Source organism: Biomphalaria glabrata, chromosome 17, assembly GCF_947242115.1.
Source record: "Biomphalaria glabrata chromosome 17, xgBioGlab47.1, whole genome shotgun sequence".
NCBI lineage: Eukaryota > Metazoa > Mollusca > Gastropoda > Planorbidae > Biomphalaria > Biomphalaria glabrata.
Genome location: NC_074727.1, coordinates 22,592,917 through 22,608,601, shown reverse-complemented (window position 1 = coordinate 22,608,601; position 15,685 = coordinate 22,592,917). Strand labels below are relative to the sequence as shown.

The following is a 15,685-nucleotide window of genomic DNA, read 5'->3' as shown; positions in this document are numbered from 1 at the left end:
ATATTAAAATATACTTATGTCTTATGTACACAATTTTTTAAACAAAAACATATTTGAGAATCAGACAATATTGAAACCAAAATATATATTAAAAATACTATTTATTTTTAATAACAATATTCTATGCGGAATAATTTACGACGCCATCATTATTATTAGCTTCTGTAGCAACCAACTTCAAGAAAGGGAAGAAACGAAAAATATCGAAAATGCCACCAAAAAAGAAAAAAGGAAAGGGAAAGAAAAAGGCATCCAAAAAGGATGGTAATTAAAGAATTGACTCATTTTTTCTTGTTTCTGTTTACCTTTATTTGAAGACACTTGAACTTATGTGAAGTTATGATATATGATATATATTATAATATATAATTATATAGTAAATACTAATAATCTACTTGTGTCTTGTCTATTCTAGTCCTATAGACACTATATATAGTATTATATAGTTAAGTAGATCTATATACCCGGTTATACCGTATACGCCTATAGAGTATACAGTATATAGTTATAGTAAATACTTGACTATAGACTATATCAATGATAGATCTATATCATCCTAATTATAATTTGAAACCCTGGCTGATGTGATAAAATTGTAAAATCTAGATCAAAATCAAATGGCTTGTTACTTGTGATGTTTCGTTTGTTTCTTATAGATCTATATTCTAGATCTAGGTCTACATCTACATAAATGATAATAAATAATAAAGATAAACAGAAACCAAACAGAATTCTCAACATAGACTAGAATTTAATTGATCTATCAAATCTATGACATTTTTTAGTCTAAAGATCTAGAACTAAAAGGAACCATTGAATATTTTTAGAGTACATTTTTAGTTTAGAAGAAAATAGATTAAGGTTAACAAAAATGAACTCATTAAGAGTTTTTATCAAGTAGATCTAAATGCTAATGGCAAAGACGGATAGCAAGTTACTCTTTGTTTTTCTTCATTTGACTTGTTAAATAGCATTTGTCTTTACAGTATAGATCTATTATTCAGTTTTATTTATTTATTTTGCTATTGTTGTTGGCTTCCACTCAATACTCCATTTTTGTCTTAATATAAATGTAGGGGTCTTATATTTTTAGGCCTTATAATGATTAATGCTGAAATAATAAAACTGTCAGAAATGTTTTTTTTTGTATATAGTAATAGTACATAGGTCTCTATATTAATATTATAACTTTAGAAATCACACTCTAATCATCCCTGCCCCTGTAATAAAACTAGATCATGTAAATGTAGCTTTTAACTGTGATGATGTTATTTGAAATCTATACAACTTACTCTTTTATCTTCTTTTTTTTTTTTTGGAGTTAGTCAGTAAATGTTTCTTTCCAATTATGTATTATTAATATTATTTAATCACAGATGCAAAACTAGAGTTGGAAGATAGTTATAAACGAACATTAGATGAAATAGCTGCACTGAAGGATCACCTTGGTAACTTTTTTTCTCTTGCTAATAGTTTAGTTAATGTGCTATTTCAAATAATTTTAAAATTCAAAATGAACACCAAATTCTGGCAGGTCAGCTGACTTTGTCTAAAAGCACAAACTAAAACTTTATGGCCATATCAGAGTCCTCATGGCTCACAAAAAACTTCCTTCAGGAACAGTACTTGGAAAAAGAAGAAGAGGCAGACAAAAAAAAGCAATGGGAAGACAACATTAAGGAGTGGACAGGCCTGTCACTGGAAGAGATTCTTTTTAAGGCAAAAGGCAGAGAGGGATGGAGGTAGACAGTTCATGTGTGGTGCTCTATTGGTTTAACAGACTAAGAGTTAAATGAATGTGAAGGATTTAATAATAATATCTAACTGAACATCCAAAATTTAGAACAAAAAAAAATGTTTTATCTTTATTTATTTGAATATTTATACATTTAATAAACAAAAACTTTAAAAAATATTGACTAGAATCATTAGGCTGTGTGGAAATTATTTAGTTCTCCAAACATCAGTGTAAAAATAGATATTTTTATAAAAGCAAATGTTCTGGAATGACTGAGTAACTGCTAATTTAATAAACATTCAAGTCCATTTTAAGACAATCACCCTCTATAAAGAAAACAAATACAATAAAAAAAATCAATTAGTACTTCATGTTAATCATTAAAAATTCATAATTAATTTTTTTGTAATTCTGTGACAATTCTAACTAATTATATTATAAATATTCATTAAATACATTATTTAGACACCAGAAAAATTTTATCTTAGTTTTGCATAGGGGCAGCCACTCTATGATAAAAAAATACAATATAATTGCTAGTTTCCCCTGGGTCTCATAGATGAAACAATGGGTAAATGAAGTGATCTTTCTGAAATTTTAATAAAATGTATTGCCATGAATTTTTGTATGAATTTTCAGTTTCTAATTTAATATTTTTTTTACAATGACAATAGTGTGAGTTAATAGTTGGAATAAAAAATGGCATTTAAGAGACTGCTTTTACTGAGCATCATGGGCGTAGCCAGGGGGGGTTCTTGGGGTTCAACCCCCCCCCCCCCCGAAATGAAATCCCCCCCGCAGGGGGGGGGGGGGGGGAACGGAATTAAGTGACTGATTTTTGCTTTCATTTTGTTTATTTTAGGTGAGATTTTAATACTAAATCATCACTTACCACAGCACAGCCGAGGGGGTTTTGAGTTAAAAACCCTCTACCAGGGGGTTTTGAGTTTAAAACTCCCTACCGGGGGGGTTTTAGGGGGTTTTGAGATTTAAAAAAACCCTATCAGGGGGTTTTGAGATACAAATCTCTCTACCAGGGGGTTTTGAATTTAAACCCCCCCTACCAGGGGCTTTGAGTTTAAAACCCCCTACAGGGGGTTTTGAGTTTTAAACCCCCTACCAGAGGTTTTTGCAGTTAAACCCCCCTCTTCTATAAAACAAAACAAAAAAAATGCAAACAACAATCCCCAAATTCCAACAGCACAGTTAAGGAAGATTTTGATTTTAAAACCCCCTCCAAAATTTACGATAAACCCCCTCTTCAGTATAAAAAAGCAAATTCAAAATTCTATGAGCGTAGCCAAAGGGGTTTTGAGTTTAACCCCCCCCCCCCCCCCATTGGGGTTTGAAGCTAAAAAGTACCTCTTCAATATATATATATAAAAAAAGCAAATTACACACTATAAAATCTATGAGCGTAGCCAAAGGGGTTTTGAGTTTAAATCCCCTCCTCCAGATGGCTTTTTCTTTAAAGTTTACCCTTCCCCCCAGATGGCTTTGAGTTTAAAATTCCCCTACAGAGCGTTTAGAGTTGAAAACCTCTCTCTTCAATATTATTTTAAAGCAAACTAGAGTCACCAAATTCTATGAGCGTAGTTAAATGGGGTTTTGAATTTAAAAAAAAAACAAAAAAAATCCAGAGATTTTTTAGTTTAAAACCCCTCAACAGATGATTTGACAAAAAAAACTTTCCTTTTCGATATCGGTATAAAATCTAAAGCGAAATACAGGCATGTAATTCCAAGAGCGTAGTCAAGAAAGGTTACAAATTTCTACCAGTGGCTTGGGCTCCATTAATAAAGTGTGAATAGTCTTCTGCCGAAATTGAAAAACATTAAATGTGGCTCAACAAAGATGGCTAAGACAGATTTTAGGAGTCAGTCATAGAGATCGGGTCTAAATCAAAGAAATCATATGCCGAACTGGGAGTCGAATCCTTAGTAAGGTTGTGACAGAGCTTCGCTTGAGGTTTTGCGGGAAATGTTCTCCGACATAATGAATTACGCATAATAAGAGTTGCGGAAACAGCTTGCCGGAAAATGCGCCGAACGGCGCGAGAGGCTCTAAGTCAGTAAGAATAGCACATTAGGTTTTTGAAAATAAAACTTTTTTAATAGCAAGATAATGCACTGTAGATAACTCAGAATATGCATTTTGTTGGCTTTCAATACCAGAAAATAGTGCTCGCGGCGGGGCGAACGCGCTGGGGGAGCGCTGCGAGCTCCCCCAAACCCCCTTGCTAGCAAGGTCGGGGAGTCTACAATAAACAATAAACGTCTTCCGAAAGGGTCAGAATGTAATAAAGATTAATTATGTACACACACACACACATATATAATTTTTTTCCGCGGGGGGGGGGGGTCCCCCCGAAAAAAAAAAAAATCCTGGCTACGCCCATGCTGAGCATAGATATTGCCAAAATAAAATATGGAGTTGAATTATATGGACATTATTGAAGGACATTTTTACTTTCTCAATATATACGTACATATATCCCATCAGCTGTTCGCAGGGACTTGACAAGAAGAGCACAGTCAGCCAGCTTAGACATTACAAAGAGAATGGAGGAGACAGAAAGACTTTTAAAAGAACACAAGGAAGATCAAAAAGATATTAATGCAGGTGACTATTAAGTTTCTAATCAATATAATAACATAAAATTATTAGGAGCTATTTTGAATTCATCTAGATTATTTTCTTACAATAATTAATAAAAGCTCTAAACTGAATAATAGAAATGTTAGATTTGTTATAAAGAATTATGAATATTATTGCAATTCTTTTTTTTTTTTTTTTAAATAATTGAGACATGACTAGGCAGTACAAAACTATGCAGACAGAGATGGGTCTTCGAATACATCAACTTGAGACAGAGCTTGGACGCACTAGAACTCAGCTAAGTAATGCAAACTTCTTAGTAACAAAAATCTATTTTCCTTAATTTTGTAGTTTAAAGTAAAATTCTTTATAAAGCTTAGAAATTCATCAAGTATGTGTTATTAAGTTCAGATTTGTTCAGATATTTTGGTGTCTCATGTGGTCAGCTCATGAACCAACATAATTTTCTCTCTCAGTTGTCTGCTAGACCTGAGTAGACTCAAAGGCATTTTGGAATCCTCCTTTAAATTTTGAAACCTTTACCACTTTGCTTTTGCTATATCCTCCTAATCACACAACATAGCCTCTTGCAAGTCCCAGCTTAAACAACCATTAAGGCTACAAACACAGTGTTGCACAGATAACTTTGAACAACACAGATTTTGTTGATTTACTATCAATGGTATTTATGGATCAGTGGAATTGTGTGAATTAAAAACTTAATATTTTTGTTTCGCTTATTAAAAATTGTCAAGTAACAAATTGGATTTCTTCTACTGTATTTTCACCATCATGTTGAAATGTTTTGATGACTAGGAATAAACAAATTTGAAACTGAATTGAATTTGTTAAAGGTAATTACACAAAATTATACTAATTATTTGGAAAGGGAAGAGAAAAAGATGTGTCATGTTAATCTATTTTTTTAGTAACCACAAGACCTTTCTATCCCATATTTCCTATTTGTGGACTTAACAGCCTATATTATTTGGCACTAGTTCCTGAATTTTTTTTTATCATTGAGTGAGAATATCTGAGGATAAAATTTCATATGAGAAAAGGGAAGTATTTATTTAAAAACAAAATGTGTCCAATATCATAATTTTCACATTTCTGTGTAAGTTCAGTTCATTTCATTCAATCAATTGTTTTCACATTACAGGTGCTACTGAGGCAGAACTGAAAAAAAGTTATGAAGATCGCAAGAAAATGATAGATGAGAAAGATAATATCATTAAAGATTTAAAATTGAAAATAGATTCCATGGAGAAAGCTTATGATAATGTTTTAAGGGTTTGTACAGTTCATATTTATGAAATCGTTCCACTTAATAATTTCCAAAGTTGTTTTTTTTTACTTCAGTTTAAATGAATTCAATAATTTAAATAGAGTTTAAAAAGGAATATTTTTCTAGCATGAGTATGTTGTCTAGAGAAGTTTTTTTTTTTTCAAGAAATTTTAAAATATTTTGACCATTATTAAATGTATGTGCAGTGGCTGAGTGGTAAAGCGGCTTCAGAACCGGGGTCCAGGTTCGAATCCTGGTATTTTTAATTTCAGGATCTTCGGGTGCCTCTGAGTCCACCAAGTTCAAATGGGTACCTGACATTAATTGGGGAAAAGTAAAGGTGGTTGGTCATTGTGCTGGTCACATGTTACCCTTGTTAACCGTAGGCCACTGAAATAGATGACCTTTACATCATCTGCCCTACAGACCACAAGGTCTGAAAGGAAACTTATTAAAAGTTTACAATTTTTTTTTTTTTTTTTTACACAGGAAGCTCTTGACAACTTGATAATAAAATTGGATGCTGCAAAACTTTTATGGGACCAACACTCATCTTTGATACAATCTAAAAATAAACAAACATTGTTGGAGTTTGGTTTGAACCCTCAGGATATATAAATCTACTCTGAGGTCATTTTGATACTTGGATGCTAAATAATCAAAGCTACTCATACATTGAGATGACACTGATGTTCAAGAAATTAAACAAGCCATTAAACATCAAATTCTTTTGAATACTATTTTATTGCCATTTCTCTATTCAGCTTGCAAATTCTTCATCAGTAAACTATGGGCAGAACCTGAAACTTGGACACAGATCTCCAAAACCACTATAACAAATTTCCCTAGAAAGCAGCTTTAAGCATGAAGGAGTTAAGCTGTTACATTATGTACTATAATGCCTGTAATTTAAGCCATAAAATGTTATTTATTGTAATCTGTTATTGTAAATACTAAAAAATAAAATAAAAATTAGAATACATGTGAGTTGGTATTTTTACAATTTTCTTTTTAGTTTCTTTTTTTAACCTAAATTCAAATGTCCATTTTTTTGTATCTCTTTGAAATACACATACTTTTATAAAATGATGTTTAATACTAGTCCCATCAAAGTTTAATACTAGTCCCATCAAAGTTTAATACTAGTCCCATCAAATTTTAATATTAGTTCCCATCAAAGTTTAATACTAGTTCCCATCGAAGTTTAATACTAGTCCCATCAAATTTTAATACTAGTTCCCATCAAATTTTAATGCTAGTCCCATCAAATTTTAATACTAGTTCCCATCAAATTTTAATACTAGAACAATCAAATTTTAATACTAGTTCCCATCAAATTTTAATACTAGTTCCCATCAAATTTTAATACTAGTTCCCATCAAATTTTAATACTAGTTCCCATCAAATTTTAATACTAGTTCCCATCAAATTTTAATACTAGAACAATCAAATTTTAATACTAGTTCCCATCAAATTTTAATACTAGTTCCCATCAAATTTTAATATTAGTTCCCATCAAAGTTTAATACTAGAACTATCAAATTTTAATACTAGTTGAACTAGTTCCCATCGAAGTTTAATACTAGTTCCCATCGAAGTTTAATACTAGAACCATCAAATTTTAATACTAGTCCCATCAAAGTTTAAAATTTACTTTGTTTGGAATTCTTTATTAAAATATAAAGTTCATTTTAAAATTACATCAGAAATCATAAACAAAATGCAAAGATTGAAAACATTTTCAGCTGTTACTTTTTATAATATGTAGGGAATTCTCTCTAGAAATTTTTGTTTTGATTTTAAATAAAGATTGCAAGGTTTCTATTGCATGAGTATTGAAGTTATAGAATTCTTTTGTTTTTGCTATCAATATTCATAGCATGATAAAATGATCAAATAAATATAACGAATAATAATGAAAGAATGACCTGTAACATTTTTTTAAAATGTTGTATTTATTGTCATGAAATTACGTTTGGTCATATTGTAAAATACAAAAAATCTTTTTTTTCCTGTACTGGAAACTTGGATACAGAAACAGAACTCACTGTCACATAATTTTATAATTAAAAACAGACAATATGCACGCCATAATATGAGTTTTTAGACCAAATATAAAAACAGGAATAGTTATTTGCATAACAAATTGTTTTTTGCTTTGGGACTTAGTAATTCTGAAAAGAATAATCACTTCTTTTAAAATACCAGGTAACAGGATTTGATTAAATATATATATAAAAAAGTAGCTAAAGAGGCCTTATTTCATTTGAAAAGGTGGATAGGCTAAAGTCCCATGCAATTAAAATTAGCAATAATCAAATTTCTTTTTAGCATAGTACACACATTTATCTTAGCAAAATACAACAACAAAATTTCTTCACTAAGTTAGTTGTTTGGTGAAAAAGAAATGATTGAAAAAAAAATCAAAATGATTAAATTTACAAATGAATTACACAATGGAATAAATTAGAAACTAAATAAAACCAAATACATTGAATATTGGTGGCCATAAAATTGAAAGACAACAGAAGCATTTGAAATAATCTCAGAATGTGTTTGATGGAAAACTCCCATTGTAATTCAGTTTGGAACATAGGGAAAAATTAATAGGAAATGGGAATATTGGTCTCATAGAGACTTCAGGAAAATACTTGATGATGAAAAAAAAAAATGAAAACATTTTTTAATGAAAGTTTTTTTCATGTTTATGCCTAAAGCTTTTGGTAAGAAGTCGCAGGATTTAAACCAAGAACTATAATGTCAACATTTGCAGAGCAGGCCATAACACATCTTAAATATCAATGTTGATCTTATAAACTTTCATCATTAAAAATGGTAAGACCCACATACATTTTTCCTGTCACAAAATGTTCCAACTAAGATCTACTAATAAGTTTATACTAGAAAAAAATCATCCCTTAGGATACCAAAGCAAATAGGCTTGAGAATTCAAGCGTTAGAATATGCGTAAAATGAAAACTGGAATGAAGGAAAACAAAACAAAACAAAAAGCAATACTTATTCTAGCTAAGACAAATGTAAGTTGAATGTTGGCAATGTTTGTTCAGCAATCTTTAACTTTGTCAGAGTGAACACAAGACAACACACATGAATGGAATACAGGCTTATATATGTACAGGCTGGACCCTGTTGAATATCTCAAGTGAGAATATAGGTGACAAGTTTCATTCTAGTTCAGGTCATAAACTACAAAATAAATAAGTGATTTGACATGAGCAGAGTGCACGTTAAGTATTTGTACCCTATCTAACACTGTGATAAGAATAATTGTTTAATTGTTTTTAAAAAATTTGTTTGTTGAACAAAAAGTTTGTTTTAAATATGAACTACATCTCAGTGCATATCTTTCAAAACATCCTATCCAGCGCACATCAAAAGATAAGAAATGATCAAATCAAAAGTATTTGGAACGTATTTTGGTTTCATTCATTTGCTTAATGTTTAATGCATTTTTTTTTTTTCAAAAAAATCTAGAAGGTTAATAACTTCTCAACAGTTGGTAAGAAATATAAATTAGTATGAATGGTAACATACTAAGAAGTAAGTTTTAAAAGCACAATGTACCAGAAAAAGGAAGTAATAGAGCTGAACCATTTATTTTTACAAATATTTGTAAGAATTGTCTAAGCAAAGTAGGACAACTGCTTCTCAGTTACAAATTATAACTAATTATATTTAATGATTAAAAATGTGAAGTATGTAACATTCATAAATTTTACATTTCTGAATTTCATAGTATTTATGAAATTACTGTATTTTTATGCATAAAGAGGTATAGTTATACTTCAACTTTGTATTGTTCTTTTCTCAGGAACAAATGCTGGTAATAACCAAAATTAAGGATCAGCTTTCTCACACTGGATTTATTTGAAGCTGGTATAGGGAATACATAATACAAATTGAATGAAGATCAGTTTCATTATTTAAGAGATTTTTGTTACATACACATGGAAGTCAGAATATAGTTCAGATGATGCTAGCACATCAAGACTTACAATATGAGAATCAAAAAGTCCTTTATTAAAATGACTTTGAAGACACAATTAGTAAACACCCCCCCCCCAAAAAAAAAAAACAACAACAAAAAAACAAGACAAAGTATATATTGTGTAGAGTCAAACTTAAACATAAAAGATATACGCTAATAAAGGCAATAAAAAGATATATGCTAATAAAAGCAATAAAGTCTAGTGACAGTAAATGTATTGCTTTTAAAAGTAGTGCACATATACAGATTACTTTTAACCAGTGATGCCCAAACTGCAGTCCACAGGCCAGGCTTTCCCAAATTTCTGTCCACAATGCATAGTGAAGTTACAGAAACTCGATTTCAATGGATTTGACTTCTTTTTTTATGTGATGCAGCCCGGGAACTACTGCTTTTTTACTTAATCAGTTTATATTTTCTCCAGATTTATAAATACTAATGAGACCAGAAGAATTAAGCTTATATAATATAGACATGGCTAAACCTATACTGAGTAAAGTTAATAGTATGAAATTAAAATAATAAAGATTTTTAAAGTCAAGGTACAAAATATAATTAGTTTTATAGTTCATCGCTCATATTCACTATCCAGTCCAAAAAAATTAGTTAATGTTAGAGAATTATTACTTGAAGCTTATGTGTACAAACATCATAGGAATGATACCCAACTTATGATTTGATTGAAAACAACTACTCAGCAACAACTTATTAAACAATCAGTGAAGCAAAATGAACTTAAGAGTCAAGACAGATGATACAGTCTGCAAACACAGAACCCAATGAAATGAAAAACACAAATATATCCAGATTGTACACTGAACAACACTCAAAGAGTAGAGCACTTAAGGCAAGTCGAGGTCCAGAACACAAGGGGAGTTAACTAACTATATAAGAGTTGACATTGATGACACGCAACTTGGTATCAACATCAAGTTGAACAAACACACTGCAGGACTAAATAAATACTGTTGCTATGTACATCAAAACATCATTACAGGAAGAGAAGCAAAATAAATACAATATATTACTGCACCCTCAAGTTTATATGTACAAAGATCTTATATACAATCCCAGAGGATGGGCGTCACCAGAAACACATTTTGTTTTTCATTGCCCTAAATTGTTATCATTTCTGTATTTCCTCACTTGAAGGAACAAATTAGTCCATCGTAACCCTCTAGCCTGTGCACAACCATAAGATATATATATTTACATTAAAGACTGTTAGAAAAAAAAAAAAAAGATTTTTTAAAATCAGATTTTCTATTTTGTGATTTTTAAATCTGTCCACCAAGTTTCTAACAATGCAACAAGCTCTTTTGCTTTTGTAGTCAAATATTTAATATTATTACTCTAGAAAAGACTTACAATCTTGAAACTTCTATTTGAAAAAGGCTGAATATAATGCATCAAGTATTATAGCCAAAAAAGTACATTGAGCTAGAAGTGGTCATTATTATAAGTTTTTGCTCTATTTCCTACGATGTTAGATGTTTAAAAAAAAAGATAGACAAAGAGATAACAAGAAAGAATCTAAGAAAATATTCAGATTAAGAAATCTATACATTGAAGACCTACTTATGTATTTAAGAACACCATTTAGTTATCTCCCTTTTGTGAATAAAACAATTATGGCATTTTTTTAATTAAAACAAAAATATTTTGAACATATACCCTCCCTTCTGAAGGGTCTGGGATTAGTCAAATTATTTTACTAGCCCTAGACTAACTAATATCCAAATGCAGTCTCGTGGATTTAGTTTAATTCAATTATGACATATCTTTCCATACATGTTCCGAATGTATACATTTTCTTTAGCTAATTTTCACTATTTTATACAAAGGAAACATTAGCTGGAATTTGCATCATAATTCACTGTCTCACTAACATAGCATTGTTAGCCATATCACAAATTATTTCTAAGATTTGAAAGCTGAAGCTATTACAGGACCACTGACCAGATCTAATGATTCTGTTCATATACATCATTAAAGGAAATATTTGTAGAGCCTGCTCTACTTGGTCTAGTATGTATTATACTTGCTACTCATTACTGATAAACAAAACCAGATTATGTTATTACCAGATTATGTTATTACCATATTATAACATACATTCCAGAGCAAAACAAAACTAAATCAAACAAAGAAGATGTATAAATAAAATGTAAATTTACATGAGCAAAAATAATATCTAAGAAAGACAGAGAGCAAATAACAAGAAACAATGTTGAAATTAATATCTGATGAGAAGACAACTACTGATGTTTAATGTTATTGCAAAATGCTGCACTCTTCTTGCATAAAGTTATCTTTGGTCTGCTCAACTCCACTTTTGGAAATTCAAACTTTCAGACACAGAAGCATTTTTTAGTATCCATAAGTTTAATTAGTTTACTGTTTCTAAAGACTTTTACAAAATGTTTCTGCCTCTAAATTAGTGTTTCTCAACCTGCCAAGAGGTGAGCTATGTTGGCAAGGGGATTTTTGTTTTAAAGGGACACAAAATTTGTATTAGCATTGTGGCTATAAATCCATGCATGAATATTGGTCTAGTAAAACAAAATTATTTTTGAAAATTTATATTGTTTTTGTGATTCTTTCTCTCTGTTGTACAATCTTTCTGGTGAGGTCTTATGCTTCATAAAAACAGGCCTGCTACAAGACGTCAAAGTGAACACCATTATTAATGTATGCATCTCAAATGTTTCTAAAATTTTTTGTATCAGCCCATCCCACCCCTTTTTCAATTTTAATTTGCTTGACCAAGACTTTCTTATCTCACTAGGAGAAACAGCCCCTTGGAGGGGCCAGAAGTATGAAGGAAAATAAGTATTCCCAAAATGTCCTAGCTGGCTAAGACTTTTTTTTTTGATGAAAGGTGGGTGTTGAATCATAAGTAATAGGTTGAGAAGCACTGCTCTAAACTAAGATTCTACTTATTTTACCAACGACACTTATTCAAGCAGTAAGGAAAATGTATTGAACACATTTCTGTAAATATCAAGTTTTTTTTTTAAAGACTTTTTATCTCGTAGACTTCACCTGCTAAGTACAAATGATTTTCAAAAGCTTCAAAAAATATGATTCCACAATAAAAAAAGATTAGTTAATAATATAAAAAAAGCAAAACCTTATCTCATAAGCCTAACCATAACTATTAATAAAAATCAAACCTTTTGAAACAAAATTAAAGCTGTAACTTTTGTTACAAACCATTTTTGTTTCTTTGAATTCATGGTAAGGCTAAATTTGAGAGTTTTACTCAACCTAGGGTGTTGAAAGGTTGACTATTGCTAGCACTAGATGATGAGATCCTGGTCAACAGGTCCACAAGAATGTGTGTATTGTTAAATAGGTGTGTACCATTTTAAGTTAGCTGGTGACTGAGCTCTGAGAGAGTTAGAGTTGGTGATGGGAGACAGAGAGTTAGTGGGAGTCGGAGACAGGAGATTGAGAGAGTTAGTCACAAGTTGTTAGAATAGGAAAGTTTTTCCCATCAAAGGTACTAGAGAGTTCGTGTTGGATGATGTACTTAACTACTTTTTGTTGAATTGATCTGATGATCCACATGACGTCTATTGTAAATAGGTTAATTTAATGAAGTGTTTTATTAACTATACATATGAATTGAGTCTCCTTTGAAAGTATGCTATTGCTCCACTGTTAGATGTTAAGATGTTCTTGTAAAAAGACTGAACTAGGGTTTGGAGTTGCTTGTCAGTGATCCAACCTCTTATCTTATCTTATGTAATACAGACAGTACTTCAAAAAAGAAGATGATTACGTCCTACGCATCATGCATTCAGTTATGCATATTAACCAATGACTTAAATTCTACAAGTCACTGGTTTTCCTGGCTAGCTCAGGCAACCCATTCCATGCTCTAATAGCACTAGGGAAGAAGGAGTATTTGTACAAATTTGTCCTAGCATATGGGATGAGGAATGTGCCTTAATTTTTGTGTCTTTCAGAGTATTTTATTAAATTTTGTTTTTGTATTTGAAGATTATGGTTCAGTGTTTTATGTATAATTGCTACTTTACTTGTAAGTCTTCTATCCTGAAGGCTTTCTAAATTTAGTGATTTAACTAAAGGTGTTACTCTAGTTAAGTGTGAATATTCGTTTGTTATGAATCTCACTAGACAATGAACTTCACAACCACCCAGGGCAACCCTACTTTATAAATGGTCTGTGACAAAATATTTTTTTTTATAAAATAAAATTTAAAAAATTTGGATTGAAAATACACAAATCAAATTTAAGAAAGAAAATAAACTGTTTCTAAAGAAAATAATAATAAAAGACTATATAAGAATGAATATTAATTGTAGATTTGGATCAAGTATTTGTTTTTATAATGCTTCCCATAGAAAAGACTCTAGTGAATATAGGTCAAACTGTATATATAAAAAAAATTGGATTGTGTAGACAAAATGTACATGGAACAATTATGTCACATACTGGATCAATAAAAGAAAAACATTTGCAAGCCATCTTAACAAATACAATACAATACATCTCAAATGAAAATAGTGATCTTCAATCTGAACCAAATCAATAAAATAAAAAATACCAATAATAAAATAAACAAGTGAAGCAAGTCATTAGTGGAATGTCTTCTGAAACAACTATTGTCTTTAAAACACTAAATAAGCCCTAGCTTTGAGAACAGTTTTGGAAGAGATTTTAAAAAATCAAAGCCATGAAACAAAACAAAGTATTAATTAAGAAGACAGGAGATAAAGAGTCTCTATACAAACACAAGCTCTGGGATTATGCCACAAAATATTTGAAACATAAACCATTTTGAATTAAATTCTCTTAAAAAATTTTGTTTGTAATTTTTTTCACTTTGGAAAATTAAAATCCAGTTGGAATTTGTTCAAGGAAATTAAAAATGGCATTGAAATGGCTCCTATTCAGAAAACAATGATACCTCTCTCTCAATAAGACATTTAAGATACTACCTACTAATTCTATGTACAAGATATATCTGATGCAGTAAGGAATTTCTGAAACCAGTGATGAAGATATCACAACTCATTCACTGATACAAAGTTTTAGTCTTTTACTTTAATAAGCCTAAAGGAGGAAAGTTGTTCTTTCATTCAGCCATTAAGCCCCTGCTACCTGCCTTATCAACTACATCTATTCAACTGTGAAGCTTCTATTTAAGTCTAGAGGTCTTAAGTGTAAAAGGAGAAGACACATGAACATTTGTTTATGAGGATACAAATCCCTTAAATCTAACTGGACTAATGAATTTCAGTAATTGATTAAATTATAATTTCAATCAGAACTGAACCAAGACCTTTGACTTGGGCCTTTAGGCATTATGCTACAGCATCAAAGAGGCTCATACTCAGGAAGATATAACTACCAAGACTACATTGTATAGTATGCCCACGTAAAACATACAAATTATCACAATATTACCAAGTGTCAAAGTCCAAAAACTCATTTTTAGTCAACGAATTCATTCATAGTTAACAGTTCAGTACAAGTCAGTGGGTCATCACATGCAGAGGTCAATAGGTCAGCTCCAAGGCCATGTTGAATAGTCATGTTTTGAGCTTACTCTTGTGGCCTGGCCGCAGGTTGTTGTTGGTCACCTTACCGTTGATGCCATTTGAAAGCTTCTTGCTGCTAATAAACAGAGTCTCTTCATCACTGGACAAGTCAGACTCTGAGATCATAACGCTGCTGTTTTGTATTTTACCTGAAAGATAACACAATCAGATAGGTCACTGTTCAGTAGAGACAATACAATCAGGTCACTGTTCAGTAGACTGTTCAGAAGAAGCAACACTATTTGCAATTAAAAAACAACAACTTTTACTTAGCAAACTAACCCTTCCAAAGTAGGTCATTTAGGTGATGTATAATACACCAATTCAGGCGAAGGAAAACTGAATTCCAACCTCTGCTGCCATGCAGCTATACCCAAACATGGGAATGGCTTAGGGAATCAACCCTCAGGAAAAATCTGGAGATGGCAACCCTTAAATAAGCAGTTTGCAGCACACAGTGTTACATGCTGGCAGAGCC

The 15,685-nt window shown here is 31.1% G+C and overlaps 2 protein-coding genes across 3 annotated transcripts in view; one reads left to right on the top strand and one right to left on the bottom strand.

The window, feature by feature from the left end:
• Window positions 1-115: 115 nt before the first annotated feature.
• Window positions 116-6,611, top strand: LOC106056313 (coiled-coil domain-containing protein 153-like). Its single transcript, XM_013213000.2, has 6 exons — window positions 116-264; window positions 1,377-1,448; window positions 4,241-4,360; window positions 4,546-4,638; window positions 5,499-5,629; window positions 6,114-6,611. The coding sequence occupies exons 1-6, from the start codon at window positions 210-212 to the stop codon at window positions 6,240-6,242; spliced, it is 600 nt and encodes a 199-aa protein (XP_013068454.1). The 5' UTR covers window positions 116-209; the 3' UTR covers window positions 6,243-6,611.
• A 947-nt stretch (window positions 6,612-7,558) lies between these two features.
• The window catches only part of LOC106052009 (dyslexia-associated protein KIAA0319-like protein), a 70,590-nt gene continuing 62,463 nt past the window's right edge, over window positions 7,559-15,685 (bottom strand). For both annotated transcript variants that reach the window (XM_056015352.1, XM_056015353.1), the window contains one exon: window positions 7,559-15,356. In XM_056015352.1, the coding sequence (XP_055871327.1) occupies window positions 15,199-15,356 (158 nt within the window). In that variant the 3' untranslated portion in view covers window positions 7,559-15,198. The remainder of the gene's footprint in view (window positions 15,357-15,685) is intronic.

Coding starts and splice junctions, on each gene's coding strand:
- LOC106056313 (XM_013213000.2), top strand. CDS start 210: ATGCCACCAAAAAAGAAAAAAGGAAAGGGAAAGAAAAAGGCATCCAAA. Junction 265..1,376: donor AAAGGCATCCAAAAAGGATG/GTAATTAAAGAA, acceptor ATTTAATCACAG/ATGCAAAACTAGAGTTGGAA. Junction 1,449..4,240: donor TGCACTGAAGGATCACCTTG/GTAACTTTTTTT, acceptor ATATCCCATCAG/CTGTTCGCAGGGACTTGACA.